The sequence below is a fragment of the Leuresthes tenuis genome, unplaced genomic scaffold, assembly GCF_036924035.1.
Source record: "Leuresthes tenuis unplaced genomic scaffold, fLeuTen1.0.hap1 SCAF_22, whole genome shotgun sequence".
NCBI lineage: Eukaryota > Metazoa > Chordata > Actinopteri > Atheriniformes > Atherinopsidae > Leuresthes > Leuresthes tenuis.
In genome coordinates, this window is record NW_027325376.1 from 6568195 (window position 1) to 6581133 (window position 12939).

At 42.6% G+C, this 12939-nt stretch overlaps 1 protein-coding gene across 1 annotated transcript in view; it reads left to right on the forward strand.

Annotated features, from left to right (window-relative positions):
* LOC140282182 (NACHT and WD repeat domain-containing protein 2) overlaps window positions 1–8522 on the forward strand; it is a 44465-nt gene extending 35943 nt beyond the window's left edge. Inside the window, exon 8 of the mRNA XM_072376758.1 lies at window positions 1739–8522. Within this exon, the coding sequence (XP_072232859.1) occupies window positions 1739–5635 (3897 nt within the window). The 3' untranslated portion in view covers window positions 5636–8522. The remainder of the gene's footprint in view (window positions 1–1738) is intronic.
* The last annotated feature ends 4417 nt before the right edge of the window (window positions 8523–12939 follow it).

Here is a 12939-nt window from a genome sequence, read left to right on the forward strand (position 1 = left end):
AGGTAAGCTGATGTTTTTTAAGTGAAATCCTCCACAGCCATCTTGTCGCATCTATTAATCTTCAGACATTTAGTACTTTAAGACCAAAAATGATGGTTTAAAACCTTTTGCGGGGCTGGTTGTAAGAGAAAGGAATAAGTTTAATAGGATTAAAGCCAGACGACACATGGTGGTGAATGAAGATGGAATCACTCAGGGATCGCTGAGCTTCTGCTCAAATCAGCAGGTGGGATTCACACCTGGTCTGCTTGATTTGCTTCATCTGAGCCTGAGGTGTCGACGTCTTCTCTCGGCCTCTAAGTGTTGACTGGCATGATTGTTTATGGACTAAACATGCACACATTTATTATAACAGGGGTTGTACAGTTCTTATGAGCTTTCAAATCAGTTGTTTTTCTGAGTTCTTCAGCTTGGTCTGAACCCTCTTAGGCAAGCTGTCCTGGGGAGGATTCATCCCTCCATAAGACCTGTTGCCACTGATTTTCAGTCCGCTTCTTGTGCCATTTGGCACAGCTCACAGCCTTTTCCCTTCCTTATAAATGGCTTCTTGACAGCCACCCTTCCATGGAGACCATTTCTGATGAGGCTTGGGCCAACAGTAGATGGATCAGCAGCATTTCTCAGGTCCTGTGTCAGGTCTTTGCTGGATTTTTTCTTCTTTTGTCCTCCACTTGCCCAGTTTTCAGTTGAAAGAAAACTTTAAAAGATTGCAGTAAGGAGCAAAATATGAATAAAAGAGGGGTGGCTCAAGACTTTTGCACGGTACTTTATATGATGAAGGAAATATTGAATTGTTAAGCTCACACTTCATTAATGTTTGTAAAGTTATCTAAAGCTTATTAAGGCTTATTAAGCCACTCCATTAAGAGAAGAGGAAGTAAAGTATTTTTGGAGTTTTGTCCTGTCTGACATGACGGTACTTTCCCACCAAGCTTTATAAATGTTCTTACCTGATTTTATCCCTAAAAATACAGATTATTTGCATGATTTACCAGCAGGATCTACACACCTTAACAAAATGCCACACACCAACATACTCACAAAGGAGAATAGATGTAATATCTTTAGTTGTGATAAAAAAAGGTTTCTTCACAGAGCTACAGTCTTTAATGTCAGCAGTTTCTGTCACTGATGTAATTCCTTAAACAAAGACCACACAGCCAGGAATAACTAATGCTAGTAAAACATATTTTGTTGTAAACACTCCATTTGTTTTGCTCCTATTCCCCCCACACCCTCCAACGTACTCAAAGCTAAAAGTGGAGCAGGAATCATCAGTGTTGCCCTGAAAGTGGCAGATAGCATAATGCTCCCCAAAATCACAGCTGGGCCATTAAATGAACTCATGAATGAAGTAATGAGCTCACCAAAGGCACAATGTTACAGTAGTTCTCATTCACAGAAAACCTCTCATCTCATTAAAGTCAGCATATCGAGATGTTGTGAATATAAGAAACTCCTTATACTGAGTTTAAAAGATTTCTCTCTGTTTAATCAATTATGCAAACTTGACTTTGCACATGTTAAAATGAATTAAACCATGAGTCCTGTCTTTTACCGTTTAATATAACAGTAAGTTTGTCTGTCGTACTTTTAAAGTGTTGATTATTCCAGTTATTTGTTCTTTCAAAGTAAATCTGTTTTTATGTCCATGTATCACTCATGGTTTAGAATAAATAATCGTGCTCCGTGTATCTTAAGAACCACCTCAGTGTTTTGTTTTCTCTTCTTCTTTCAGGCCTACACGTGGCTGCAGAAAGAGACGAACCCTGAAACAGACCCAGTGGTCATTGTTCGGTTTATTGGCTCCAGCCAACCCTCCACAGACCTACGACCTCTCTTGCAGAGCATCTGTGAACAGATCGCAATAAACTACCGCTGCCTGATTCACTTTATGCCTACCAAAATTGAGGAGATGAGGGAGCTCTTGATCAACCTTCTTGGGGAATCCTCGTTCCACAGGCCCCTGGTCATTGTGCTGGACGCCCTGGAGCAGCTGTCAGATGCAGATGATGCTCGCAAGCTGTGGTGGCTCCCCATGCACCTGCCTCGCACGGTCCGCATCGTTGTATCAACGCTGCCCAATAAACACCGCATCTTGCAGAAGCTCCGGAGCCTCATCCACGACGAGGGGTATTATGTGGAGCTGATCCAGAGAGACCGGAAAGTCTGCAGCCAAACGTTAAAACAGCAGCTGCTCGGGGTGAAGAGAAAGGTAACCTCAGGCCAGCAGATCTATGTCAATGAGGCACTTGCAAAGTGTACGTTGCCGATGTTTGTCAACCTCATCTACAGAGAAGTAGTTCACTGGAGGTCTCACAAAGACGTGGACGATAAATCCCTCTGCTCAACGGTGCATGAAAGCATAGAACAACTATTCTACTCTGTGGAGAACAAACTGGGCCAACGATTTGTCTTCAGAGCATTAGGCTACGTCACTATGGCCAAAGCCGGGCTAACGGAGGTTGAGCTGGAGGACATCCTGTCCCTTGACAACATAGTTCTTGGTGATGTTATTGTGCCAACTTACCTAAAAAACCCACTGAGGATCTCTTATGACTTGGTTGCGAAGCTCAGGGAGGAGCTGGAAGGCTATCTGGTGGAGCGGCAGGTACGGAACATCACCTTGATGGTCTGGGCCAACAGGCATCTGCATCTGATTGCCCAGAAACTGTATCTTAGTAATGAGGAGGATGTTCATCAAATGCACAGCCTCTTGGCTGAGTACTTCCTAGGGGCATGGTCAGGAGGCAGGAAGAAGATCTTTACTTACGATAACAACCATTTCACTTCCCTGAACATTTCTCATCACAAAAACCCTCACCATCAACAGTCCCATGAAAAAACATCCTCTGATAAATACTCCTATGACAGACAGACTCCCGAACAGCCCTGGGTGTTCCAGTGCAACCTTTTGGAGCCTGACATTTTCTTTGTCAATCACAGAAAGATGACAGAGCTTGTGTACCACCTCACCAGGAGTGGGCGCACCGATGACCTCATGTTCGGTGTCATCATGAACTTCAGCTGGCTCTACACGATGATCAAGATCGGTCAGTTTGACAAGGCTTTAACAGACATTGACCTTGCTTATAGCTACTCCCAAGAAAAAGAGCTCAAGTTCCTGGCAACTACTCTACGTAGCGTCAAGGTAAAAGTGCTAAAAAACCCAGCATCGCTGTCCGCAGAACTGCAGCAAAGGCTTCTTCCAGTTGTCACTTCCCTACCTAAGCTCAGACACCTTCTCCTGGAGTGCGACAAAGACGGGCCAAAGTACTGCTCTATTATGCCTCTCCACTCCTCTATGGACGTCACCTACAGTCCAGAGAGGCTTCCTCTTTGCACCAGCTACATGCAGATTGTGGAGATCCTGCCCACTCTAGCCCCAAACATCGTCCTTGTAGCATTGGAAGATGGGTCGGTCAGCACCTGGGATGTAGAGAGCCGGCAGCTCCTACGACAGATCGACACAGCCAGATCTGTTGTGCTGGGAATCAGGCTAACCTCTGACGAGAAGTATCTGGTCGTGGCCACAACCAAAAATACTCTTCTTATCTATGATAATCACAAGTCCTGCCTTTTATCAGAGGTTGAAATTAAGGGGTCGAAGCACAGTGGCGTCACTGGTGGAGTTGCTTTCATCAACGGTTTTACTCTCTCAACCCATCACGCTTTGGCTTGGCTTGAGGCTAGTAAAGATGTCAACGTCATTGACCTCCTCTACGGCTGGCCTCTCTACCAGTTCCATTGCTGGTACGAGGTGACCTGTGTCCAGTGCTCACCAGATGGGATGTACGCCTTCTGTGGCCAGTACCTCAACACAGCATCCATCTTTCATCTGGGAAATGGGGACAAGTTAGCCACCGTGACGTCTGAATTTTCTGGGGGGTTTGTCAAGTCCATCCTTATACTAGATACCCTTAACCAAATGGTGATGATTGATAATGAAGGCAGTTTGTCTGTGTGGAGCACAAAGGAGGTAACTAACCCGAAGCTGATGGAGGATTATGATTGTAGAGGGGATGACAGTGAAGTGGTGGGCATTGAGTTAGCTGAAGACCAGCGTTCCATACTTATTTGCAAGGCCAGGAGTATCGAGGTTCTTGACACTAAAGTATGGAAAATGGTAGAGAAGTTCAAAGCCAAACGTACCGAACGCTTTGTTGCTGCTGTTCTCTCGAAGAATGGACAGAGCATCGTGGCCTCCATGGAGAACACCTCCTCCATCTTTGTCTGGAGGAGGGACAGTGGACAGTGCATGGCTAGCCTGATCGAGATCTCAGGGGCTATCGTCAAACTCATCAAATCGGTCCACCACAACCTGCTTCTTTCTGTTGCCAGCAGTGGGGTTTTGTCTGTTTGGGACATTGACATCATCACCGCCATGTCCAACATCGACAAAACAGGCAAGAAGATACAGACCCTGCAGCTTTCTGGCCGAGAGGACTACGTTTTTACCATGGATGGCTCAGAATCCGTCCACAAGTGGAATTTTAGCACTGGCTTTATTGAGATGGTCTTCAAACATGAGGGCATAGTGGAGAACTGTGTCCTAACCTCCTCAGGGGATCTCATGGTGACCTCAGACGACAAATCCAGTCAGTACATCTGGCAAACCAACACTGGAGAAAACATTTTCCGCATCAATGGACAGAGAATATCACAGCTGCTAATCACCCACAATGATCAGTTTGTGGTGTCCCTGTGTGAGCAGAATGCCTCCAGAGTGTGGAGACTTGCTACCGGGCACAAAGTGTGTAACATCTTAGTCACTCTGCAGAACGCCCTGATCACCACAGCAAACACTTTTCTGGTGGGAACGTCCAAGAACAAGCTGCTCGCTGTCAGCCTGTGGTCGGGCAGCGTATCCAAGAAGTTTGTCTGCGACGACGGCATCACCATTGTCAACTTCAAGCTCATTCCTGACTGCCCCGATTGTGTGGTGTTCATCACGTCCACAGAAACCGTCTTCATCTGGAGCGTGGCAGACGAGTCGGTGTGCAGGCGAGTCCAGCTGCCGACCAACTTTCTCAAGAACCTGGAGGACTTTCAGATCTCACCCAATGGGAAATTAGGAATAGTCTCCAAAGGTGATGAGAATATAAACGTTCTGGATCTTCACAGTGGGAAGCTGAGGCTTGTTCATGCTGCAGGTATAATCTGGCGTCAGAAGCTATCAAGAGACGGGCGTTATCTCGTGTACATTTGCTTTCGGAACTGTGATGAGGACGATGACGCCGGTGTAGTGTCCAATCTGATCGTGATGCGCCTCGCCGATGGTAAGAGCATCGGCACGTGCTCTCTGTACAAGACCCCGACCTTCCTGTCGCTCTCACAGCGAGCCCTAAACATCATCATTGGTTTCGAGGACGGCAGCATCGGCACATACACGGTTGTGGATCGCGTGGATGCCGCCCTCAAGATAAAGATAGCCACTTCCAACAGCCGACAGATTGTCAACAACGCCTCGCAAAAAGTGCGCCCCAAATGTGGCAACCATTCCTTCAAGACCATTGCCGACTGCATCTGGAGGGAGTCGACAGAGGTGTTCTCAAGGGACAGCCCGATCAACGTGTCGGACTCCGGAGAGGGTGAGTCGACAACGCCTACAAAAAAGACTGAAGTGCTGCAGTGAGCGGAGTGGGAGGAGTTAAGACAGGAGGGTGGAGACGGGTGGAAATTGCTACAATCTCTGGGGTTGCAATTGATTCTTGTTTACAGCCACGTGACTCAGCTGCAGATGTCAGCCCTGTGGGTAGTTAATGGGCCGACCATTTTAACGCTGCACTCAAACGATGTATTACTTACTTCCAACTTATGATACGCTTTATGTTAGTTTTTCACATGAAGACTGTTAGATGAATATTGTTTTACAAAAGAAGGAAAAATGTAAATCCTGTAAGCATATTAGTTTGCCATTATGTGTCCTTCTGCATTTGAAGAACAAAGTTGATATTCAAATGTCTTCGTCAAACATTTTCAAAGCCATTCCAGTGATCTTAGCCACTTTCATCGTCTTTATTTCCATTATACGCATTAAGCCATAATGTTGTTCTTGGAAGAGAATATTTATGTTTGTCACAAAAAAAAGAAAAAAGGAAGAACTATGAACATATGTACATATCTCTCTTTTTGGCTGCTGCAATTTGTGTAACTCCTTAAGAAAATGTTTTGTTGTGCTTAATGCAATCAAAGTGAGTGCCTGGAATTTAAAATGTTCTTTACGTGCAGATTACAAGATTTATGAAAGTGCAGGGACTTTGTAAACACAGTATAACACTTGCATTGACGTTAAATCTTCTGAGATGGAGTCAACATCGGGAGAGATCGATGGCACCGATCTGTGTAAAGATAGCTGGAGGAATTTCTTGGAAACGTTTACGTAAATTTGATACGAATTTACCTGCGGTCCGTTTTAAGGGAAACACCACTATTGAGCATACAGTGTAGCATAGCACCATACACATTTACGCCTTAACCAGTGTACTTGCTTTAGGTTTTCGTGGAGTTAGCTTCAGATGTTTCCGCATAGAGGGACAGAGTGTGAACATATTTAGAAGTTTAGTCATTTCGTGGAAGCACTTTAGGAGTGGTTTGTGAGAAATTATTAGAATTATTCAGATCAAATATTGTATTAAATGTTGAAAGTTGGTTGAGTTGTGTCTTAAAAGAAAGGTAATGGGTCTGCTGCGAGAAACACAGTCTACCTTTTGGAGGCTCTTAGTGAAATGCCTGGTTGGGACTCATCTTCAGAACAGTCCTTCAACAAGGAGCCACTTGAGAATCTGTGAGACTGAATCAGAGTTTGGGTCATCTTGATAAACGATGTCCAGGAATGATTTCAAAGCCTGTGATCATTTATCGCCATTTGTGAAACGGTGAAGAACGTGACATTCAAAGCTGTCAAATAAGTGAAGAGAAATAGGATTTAGGGGAAATGTACGTCCTTTGAGCACAGATTAAAAGCAGATCTAGATGTTTTTAATGTCCTTTTTTCTCCGTTTATTTTAAATCTAAAGTACAGTTAACTGTTCACGGCTTTACAAAAGGTCTCGTAGATCCCGGCTGTGTCCGAAATTTCATCCTATCGTGCTGTTATGTACTCTTAACTATGCGTGTGAAACTCTTTGAGCATGTCCGCCACATTCGTACTAAAGCAGTGCACACGGCTGATGATGCTGCAGTATGCAAGCACTGGAACCTGGCTGGCTTAAATCTACAATCTACTACAATGTAAAGCAGTAGTCAAGCATGGTTAGCCAAGGACAGTCAGTTTTCAGTCCAAGTATAAAAGTATATTTTATATGAACAACTTTCTCCACATCAGTCTGTTTTACTGTCACCTGGTTCCAACTGGCAACATGATACATGTTACAGCTCAGCTTGTTCGTTTGACTGGACCACCGTTTGGTCCCAGAACACGTGCATGGCCGCAGAATTTCGTTATTTACCGAAGTACGTCAGAGGCTATGTAAACAAGAGTATCTTTATTGAATCAAACGTACACTGTTACACTTAAAAAAAAAAAAAAAAGATGGGACTTTAGAGCTCGTACGAAGCACCGAGGCTCGTTTGGCTGATTTCATACGGTGATTACGTTGAATATGTCGTCTGTCCATAAAGATGCTGCTAAAAGCGTGGAATTTCGGACACAGCGTCTGAGTCTGAAATTCAGACTAAAAAACGAAAAAGATACTCGAGGATCTCCCCCATTAAACATGCCTGTAATAATCCTAAATTAAAAATCTGTGAAACAGTTTTGAGCCGCGACGGCGTCACTGAAACAGAACACCACCCACTTTCACCTTGACATATACTTTTCAAAGGGCTATTCCATCTTATCGTGAGTTCACTCGTTTTGAACAGTTGAGACGACGGCCCTCGGATCATTTCGAACTGGGTAGCAGCGCCAAGCTTTAAGATTTCTCGCCGACTCAAATATTTCTGAATTAAGAAAAAAGAAAAGAGGAAACGACATCCTATCATGTAATTGCCAAAGTCCCACTTATGGTTTGTTTTATTTCCGTTGACCGTCTCATTAGTTTTTGAGGCTTGTACTGTAATTATATTGTTACCAAATTGTTCAAGTGTTTGACTGTGATTACGTTTATGATAGAGAAAATGTGCTATCTTTGCTAAAAAGTTTAAAAAGAGTTCTCTTATAAAATATATTGGAATGCCAGTTTAAGAGTATATTTGAATGTGTCCATATGGAAGCCAGTAAACGGTATTATTGTATGTTTAAGTAACTTGAATGACTTTTAATAACTTACATGTTTGCAACTCATAGTTGACATACTGGTAATGAATGTTTCTATGGTATTCTTTGTATTGTCAGGACTGACTTACCTGTTTAGAGATTTATATTTTCATAAATGTTGTACTTACATTTTGTTACAGAGTTGTTTAACTGGGAATCAAACAGAAAAGAAACTTATGTCTGAAGCAATATGAAACTCGTGCGTATGAATTGTTTGTATGAAGCATTTTAATGTAATAAAACGGTTCACTTTTTGCCTCCACATTGCCGCCTCGGGCCTTATCTCTGTAATTAGAGGTTGTGTTTCTACTTTTGGAAAGTGTTTCATCTTCTGTAAATGACTGATCTGACCCGCGTTAAGGTGCAGAGCGTGTTTGAGCTTCTATTGTTCGTGTGGTTTGTATTCAAGCCAAGTCAGAAAACACAAACCCTGCCAACACGCCCTCCAACGCACTCAGAACAGAGCTCTCAAATCATTTAATAGATCAGTAATTGCTCTCCTGAGCTTGATGCCGAATGCCAGACAAGCGTGGAGAATATTTCCCCAACGCTGGCTGACGGCGTCACTACAATTAGGTGATGCGTGTGCGGTGCACCTGCTCGGTGACCTGCGCCAAACACACAAACTTGCAGAGAAGCAAATCTGCGATTGACCGATGAAATCCTGTCGTCTGGACTACTATTTTAATTTCCCCATTGGTTTCACTTTAAGCTGATCTCTGTGTGTGTGTCCTGTCTCCACGGCAACATCAGGTCTGTGGCAGTCAAGGGCTTGGCCACGCCTCTCATTGTAATGATGGTGAGCTCATGTCTGTTGGCTGTTGGGGCTGCTTCCAGTCCTTAGGACAACAAGGGCTTGACTATCGCCAGCACATTCCACCTGCAGCGCCGCGCTGGCATTTAATTACACCGCTTGTTTGTCGAACAGGAGGTCCCCACACGTCACACGCTTTGTACAGTACGACATTATTTACCAATGCTCGAAATAGCCACTTCCTGGTCAGCAGCATTAAATCTGTAAGCCAGAGTCCTTTATCATCACTGTATTCAACTGTAACCTGTATTTTCCATGATGGGGAAGCCTATGAGTCATCCAAACGCCCCTCCCTCCTCTCCTCTGCCTGGCAGCCCGCACAAACAAACCTGCCAACATATAAAGTAAGTAAACCCTGCAGGGTGTATGCACTACAAAATCCTCTGGTTTAACAAGTCTAAGCACCTAGTGTTTCACGAACTAAAACCCTTTCGTCAAATATGGGCTATTTGGAAATGGAACCGCTCCAATTTTAGGTCGCTCACGGACTAGGAGAACATTTTATCTGTGAGGTGAGTTAAGAATGAAACACAATCAATGAAATACAGCTTCAAAAACCACAACTCATCCATATTATCTTACTTTCCCTGCATTTCCCCTCCCACCAAAGCCAGAACTCTGTAAGGAGAAGAAAACTACCCACGAGCCCTGACCTAATTCCTCTGAAGCATGCGGGAGGCACGCTTCTCAGAGGCTTCTACTCTGTTTCGATTTCAGGTGAACTGTAGGAAATGAGAAATGTTACATCTGTTTGCTTGTGATAGGTTTAAAGAGATTATATTATAACAGAGAGTCTGTTCTGCTGTGTTTTGGGTGAGGGGGGGTGCAAAAATATTCAGGTTCATTATGCTTACATTTGGATCTGAAAAAGGATTACAGTTCATTTAAATTAGCTTCAGACGTATTTCAACTATACTGAAACTCAACACAGTTCCAAAGGAAGATACTCACCCACTTCATACCAAACTCTTCACAATGGAGACATCCACAAACCTACAAAAATAACCAACAGTAATATTCAGTAAGCATTGTTAGTTCATTATGAGAACAGGTCCAAAGCTGACATTTGACCTGGAAAATCACTGGATTCATCTACTAGTTACTGGCTCACTTACATAAATGAGGCAGAACGGTTACTTCAGTGCCAGCGGTGTTTATCATGCCTTCTGATCACAGTGAAGCCTGAAAACAGTTTTTCCTTTTTTTAAATCCTCATTTATTCTCATGAAAAGACATTAGACCTTAACTTGATTCGATCCGCTTTCTGTCATTCATTGTGATGCCTGATAAGCTAACAGGAGTGAAGCATTGGCAAAAATATATTTAATATTCCTTCAATTCACACACAGACTGCATAAAATAGAACAAGACATATGACTATGAGGGAGATATAGTGCTCTATCTGTAGAGCTGGGGTTAGTTTTACCCTTTTTCAAGAACCTTCAGCATGCTAAGCTACATGTTAGCAATGGTTAGCTTAGCTTAGCATAAAGACAAACAAAAAGTAGCACCTAGCGTATTAAGCCAAGATCAAATTCATCTACATTTTCGGATGTTCTTAGCACCCTTAATATTTTTTTCAAAGGCATTGAACCCCCCTCTTTTGAGTTTTGGTGAAATTAGGCCCATTTTTAATCAAAATCTTTTTTTTTTTTTACGTAATTGGAACAAGGCTTCAAAAGAGCTTTAACTCAGCCAAATAAATGGTTATAATTGAATAGATCACCCCACAATTTTTTGAGTTCCTGCAATCATATCAAACAAATACAGAGCTTGGAAACAAGTATGTTTTTCAGGTTATGAATTACATGTAACTCGAGCACATACCGTTTATATTTTTATGTTTAGCTGCTAAACTAAAACAACACTGGAAAAATAAGCTAATGCAAACTGAACAAAGGGATGTGCAAACAGGACAAATTTTGGATGTAGTTATGCTCATTTTGCCTACAGAATTTGGTGTCGAAACCCACCAGACGAAGAACCCCACGTGACACCCACCATGATGTTATTGTTTGGTGGCGCCCTCCAGTTCCTGTCCCGCACCTTAATCTCCCTCCTTTTTAATTCGACTCCAGCTGTAGTGTCTCTAAGACAAATATGCATCAGTGCAATAAATTCATAACTAATGGAGGTTTTTTAAGGAGCAAATCAAACTGTTTCTGTACAAATGTGCACAAAGTTTAGAGATAATTAGCATACATGCAGGCCAGTCGTGGCAACTCAGCTCCTGTTTACCTTATTATAGATCGCTTTGCATGATTTGCTCAGTGGGAGCAGAAGTATGATCAATTCAAGCTTTTTACTCACCAGTCCAGAGTTCTGGATCAGATGTCAACATCAATATTTACTCCTTTTAACTCTTTTCTTCTTTTCTTTCTACGTCTTTGCTCCTGAACGCAGTTCCTTTGTCTAAAAAGGTTTAAAACATTCTGGTGTGGACAGGAGTCGGGTTGCCTGGACAACAGGTTCTCCACCACCTCCTGCTGATGTGAATTTATTTATCTGTCTGTTGCTTTTGCTTATTGTGTCCTTAAATTAAACAAAACTTTTTTTTCCATGTGCATAAGAAACAAAAATACACAGAAAAAAGTTATGTCTAAACACACAAATACATAACTAATGAATAAATAAACCATAATAATGTGGTTTAAATAATGAATCAATCAAAACCTTCTGTTACAGTTTCATAAGCTCGTGTTTGACTGCTGTAAAATAAGTCATATTTACTACCTTGTTTGCTAACAATTCGTCCTTTTACATGTGGTTTCCCTGTTGATCTTCGAATATCAGATAAAAGATAAAAGCTGTAGCTTCAAAACTGAATAGTAACTTTTGGCAACATTCATTCCTCATTGTCTAAGTTTCCTTCCTCACGAAAGCTTTGCTGCCAAAAGAAGCACATAAAGCAGAGTGAAGACAGGTGGAAAGTATCTCTATTTTGCATTTGAAGTGTCACATTGTCATGTTTTGTGTCTGCGTCAGTCTGTCAGCAGCTGCCTGAGCAGAAAAACATCTCAGGTGGAGTTTAAAATCAGACAATCCAAGGATTTTCCTTTCGAAATGCCCATATGTTAGGAACCTCGTGGAGTCATACTCATGCATACATGCATGAAAAATACCACTCACACATACAGACACTGCCAGAGAAGACATTCCTCACTCAAAGGAGAAATAACAGCCACCTGTACCGGCTCTGTTCTTCTTCTTTTTTCTGCTGGGAGTTGTGTTTTTGACCCTTTCAAGGATTAAACAGACTTTGCTCAAACCGGTTTTTCAGCAGTGTGCCGTCCTCAGGGCAGTAATTTGTCCATCATGTCACAAAAACCAGCCGCCATGTCTTCACTTCACATCCTCCAAACAGTGACACTGAAGTCAGAGGAATATGCAGAATAACCCTGAAATTTTCTTCATACTTGATGGCTTTTCTATTAAATCAGTTTGTTGTAAACAAAATTAACCAAAAAAATGTCAAACAACAGGATCGTGTCAGTCCAGTTACAAAAATGTGCTTTTATTTGACTTTTTTTGGCCTATTTTTCTTGTTTCTGTCGACAAACTGAAGGTAAACTTGCAAGCGGTGAGCAAGTGTTAAAGAGTTATTTCACTCTAATCGCATCCGAGTCATATGATCAACCATGGGGACTGTGAGGAGGCAGGTCAGGTTAAGCTGCATCAAGCTGGATGCAGGTTAGAAGGGGAAGACAGGAAGTTGCATACATTTAAAAGTTTTAGATGGCAAACTGAGATCTTTCTCTCTGTTCAATGACGCACTCCAAATGGTTTGGAAATGGCCTCATAACCCTTCCCAGACTGATGGGCAGCAACACCTGCTTCTCTGAGATCGTTGCTGTGGTCTTTCCTC